Raw genomic sequence first — 3,486 nt, 5'->3', positions numbered from 1 at the left:
CTCTAATAGCTGATGATAGTTATTATTTCATTATTTGAGACTGTGACTTATATTAGACAGTTCCAAATTTTAATTTACTTTTCGGAACTTCGGGATAGAATAGTATTCAGGACAAACCCACGTGAAGTAAGAAGGTTTGTGTCAATGGCAGAGACTACTTTTGCATGCATACTAGAAAAGTATATGTCCTGAACAAAATAAGGCTGTTGGGTTACTACTTACCTAAATCAGTCCTTGTCTTTTCCATATCACAGTGCCTATCACAGTTTCACAGAAAAACAAAGGAATGTTTGTATAACTCTCTTTGAATAAATTATAAATCATTTAAATGAACAGGCCTTTAATGTAATAAAGGTGATGGTAGCTGGGCCTCAGCCGTATAGTTACAACTGTGTCTAATATTGAGCATTTATTTGTGGCCTTAAAAGTGTGGTGCCACTCCTGTGGTGCGTACAGCTCCTGATCAAAAACATTTAGCCAGTGTGGAAGGGGGCGGGGGGGGGAAGACAAGTTAGGCAGAAAAAGATCAGCTGTTTGGAGGTGTGATATCTGTAGATGAGAGCCAAATTAGGAAAAGGGGTTAGCTATTCAAATAGCCAAGTTAAACAAGAGACACTTAGGGCTAAGTAGCCTCCCAAAGGATTGATAAACTTTCACATGGGGAGTGTATGCGGTTAAGCCATTAGCCCCAAATGGTGTCTTGTTTAACTTGGCTTTTAAGATAACTAGCCCCTGTCTAACTTGGACTTCCCTGATGGTATCCCACCTTTACAGGGCTGACCCTCCTTATAACTTGGCTTTTTGTATTTATAAAATGGTTTTGATCAGATAGCACTCTGTCCTTTTTTTTGGTTCAGAAGAGAATTGAGCTCGGTTTAGAAAAGAATGAAGTTGCAAGAGAGAATATATTAGTGTCGCATTGGAGACAAGCTGATTTTAATAAAACACCATTGTAGAATGAAGAAAAGGGAACACAGCCAGAACAGGATTTTAACCCACGGCTTGCTGTCCCGCAAGTAGATTTTGTTGCCATAAAGCCATGTGGAGAATAGCTGACTCTATTTTTTGCATAGCTGAATGAGCCCATCTAGTCCCTTAAAATGAATGTAAATACAGAAAATAACAAGAAGAAAACTGATATTGCACAAGGGCTAAAAAGCTTGAATCTGAATGTGTACTCATGTCTGCACGCTGACACAACTGCAAGAAAATCAGACAATGTAAATAACATATGGTTTGTTTTTCCAACAAAAGGAAAGATGGAAGACAAGGGGGTTTAATAAGTTTGGCAAGTTGTCCCTTCTAAACTATCATACTCTAAAAGGGACATTTTGTGTATCATTCCTGTTCTACAGATGCGCCGAGAGCCAAATCCTGCTCTCACTGAAGTCAATGGGAGTTTTGCCATCGACTTCACTGAGACTAAGATTTGGCCTCAAAAGAATTAATTCTAACAACTGGAGTTGTCAGGGCAGTAACAGATTTCTCATACAAGTTTTGTCCTGTGTGAATAGCGAAAGGCTCGTTTTTTAGCTTGGCTAAAGATGCTGTTGTGACTCTCAATGCCTGGGGTGTGGATGTGTGAGTGTGTCTGTAGGGAGAAGCTTTTGCAGATTTATGTACATTTTGATGAAGGGCAGGGACGGTATTTTACTCTGCGTTGGTACGACGCCGGGCGCAGCGGGGCCCAGGGCTGACGGAGGGCTCTGACCGCTCCTGTGCTATAAACAATTATTCATAATGGCGTTATAGAGCCCATAAACAGTGTTCTGTTCCTATGATAGATACAGTAAATGGGTAACATGTTGTTCTCATGTAGCAACATATGCTTTACATAATTTAGTAATACAGTACTTCAGATAGGCTTTTAGAACAAAAACAGGAAGGCGCGTTATTCCACACTGCTCCACAGCTCGTACCCAGGCATTTCTGTATCTGACAAGAAAATACAGCTTGTAGAGACACAGCCAACTCTTTTGCTTTTTCTTTAGAGCAGCATCTTTTAAAGTTGTGTCAAAATGGCCACAGAGGACAAATAAGTACGGTACAAACTTCTGTCCTTCGGTGTATTGTTATCCATAAGTTAACCAGAGCTCCATTCAAAATCGTCTTTCTCAATCAAAAGTATATTAAATTGGTGGAAAGCAAATTTTTAAGCATTTGAACCTTCTAGCGTAGATTTAGGTTTTACCAACTGTTTTATACAAAGAAAACTATCCTTTTCTAACTCCTTGATTTTGTTTGAAAGTTATTTCAGTGTTTCTACCACAATAGAAGGCGAAAAGTGTATTGCAGCAAACTGAAGAGGGAAAAAACCAAAATCCCCGTGAAAATTATATGAAGTTGAATAATGCAGTGAAGTGTGAGTGAGCAGTAGGAGGCCATTGCAAGGCGGGGTGGGGGGGGAACCAGCAGGATTTTTCCCATATTGTATAAGACACCAAAGTAAACCTGCTCGCTTTATTTAGAGAGAACAGTACTGTAAGTTCAATTTATTTTCTTCGTCTTGGTAGGTAGAAGCACTGCGAGAGGGAAGGTGGAGGGGAGGCTCTCATGTTAGTACACTTCTCGTTTTCTTCCAGGAGAGTACACAACTGCTACAAATGCCGTCAGTGCAGCTTCACAGCTGTTGACACTCAGTCACTACTAGAGCACTTCAACACTGTGCACTGTCAGGAGATGGACGTCACTACAGCCAATGGAGAGGACAGTCATGGCGTTTCGTCTATCAAGGAGGAGCCAAAAATTGACCTCAAGGTCTACAGTCTGATTAATCCGGATCCCAAAATGGGGGAGCCCATATCTGACAGCATAGTGAAGAGGGAAAAGATAGAAGATAAGGAAGTGCTCAAGGAGAAAGGTTGGACTGACAGTCCCAGTGATGATCTTCGCAACGTGACCTGGAGAGGAACAGACATTTTGAGGGGGAGCCCGTCATACACACAGACCAGTCTAGGCTTATTGACCCCAGTGTCTGTTGGCCAAGAGCAGCCAAAACCTTTAAGGGATAGTCCAAACGTAGAAGCTGCCCATCTTGCGCGGCCCATTTACGGCTTGGCGGTGGAGAGCAAGGGCTTCCTGCAGGGCGTGCCAGCCGCAGCGGCGGAGAAGGCCGGGCAGCTCACCCAGCCCTACCCTGGATCCGGGGACAGCAAGACAAAGGATGAATCCCAGTCCTTATTACGGGTAGGAAGATCTCTTTTTTTTTTTTTTTCCCCCCTCCTTGCTTTTTATGATTACATGTATGTTATGTTTAATTAGGCATGCAAATGACTTCTGGTTTCCAGAGTAATGTGGTTGGGTTTTTTTTCATGCATGGAAAAAAAATAATTATCAAGGAAAGACTGAAAGATTCAAACTTGTAGAGCTAAACTGGCAGGTAAATGTTCCAAAGCGTTTACATAAAACAATGTATACATTGATGTAGTATTAGTAAGCAAGTGCTTCTGCTTTTGCTATTTAGCTCTGATTGAATTTTGTTTAATC

General features: G+C 41.5%; 1 protein-coding gene across 2 annotated transcripts in view; it reads left to right on the top strand.

Annotated features, from left to right (window-relative positions):
* Positions 1-3,486, top strand: part of TRPS1 (trichorhinophalangeal syndrome I) — a 174,042-nt gene that overhangs the window by 22,008 nt on the left and 148,548 nt on the right. For both annotated transcript variants that reach the window (XM_009880986.1, XM_009880987.1), the window contains exon 4: positions 2,583-3,186. In XM_009880986.1, coding sequence (XP_009879288.1) covers positions 2,583-3,186 — 604 coding nt within the window. The remainder of the gene's footprint in view (positions 1-2,582; positions 3,187-3,486) is intronic.

This window comes from Charadrius vociferus, unplaced genomic scaffold (genome assembly GCF_000708025.1).
Source record: "Charadrius vociferus isolate BGI_N301 unplaced genomic scaffold, ASM70802v2 scaffold2, whole genome shotgun sequence".
NCBI classification, from domain to species: Eukaryota; Metazoa; Chordata; class Aves; order Charadriiformes; family Charadriidae; genus Charadrius; species Charadrius vociferus.
This window is presented reverse-complemented; position numbering and strand designations above follow the sequence as displayed.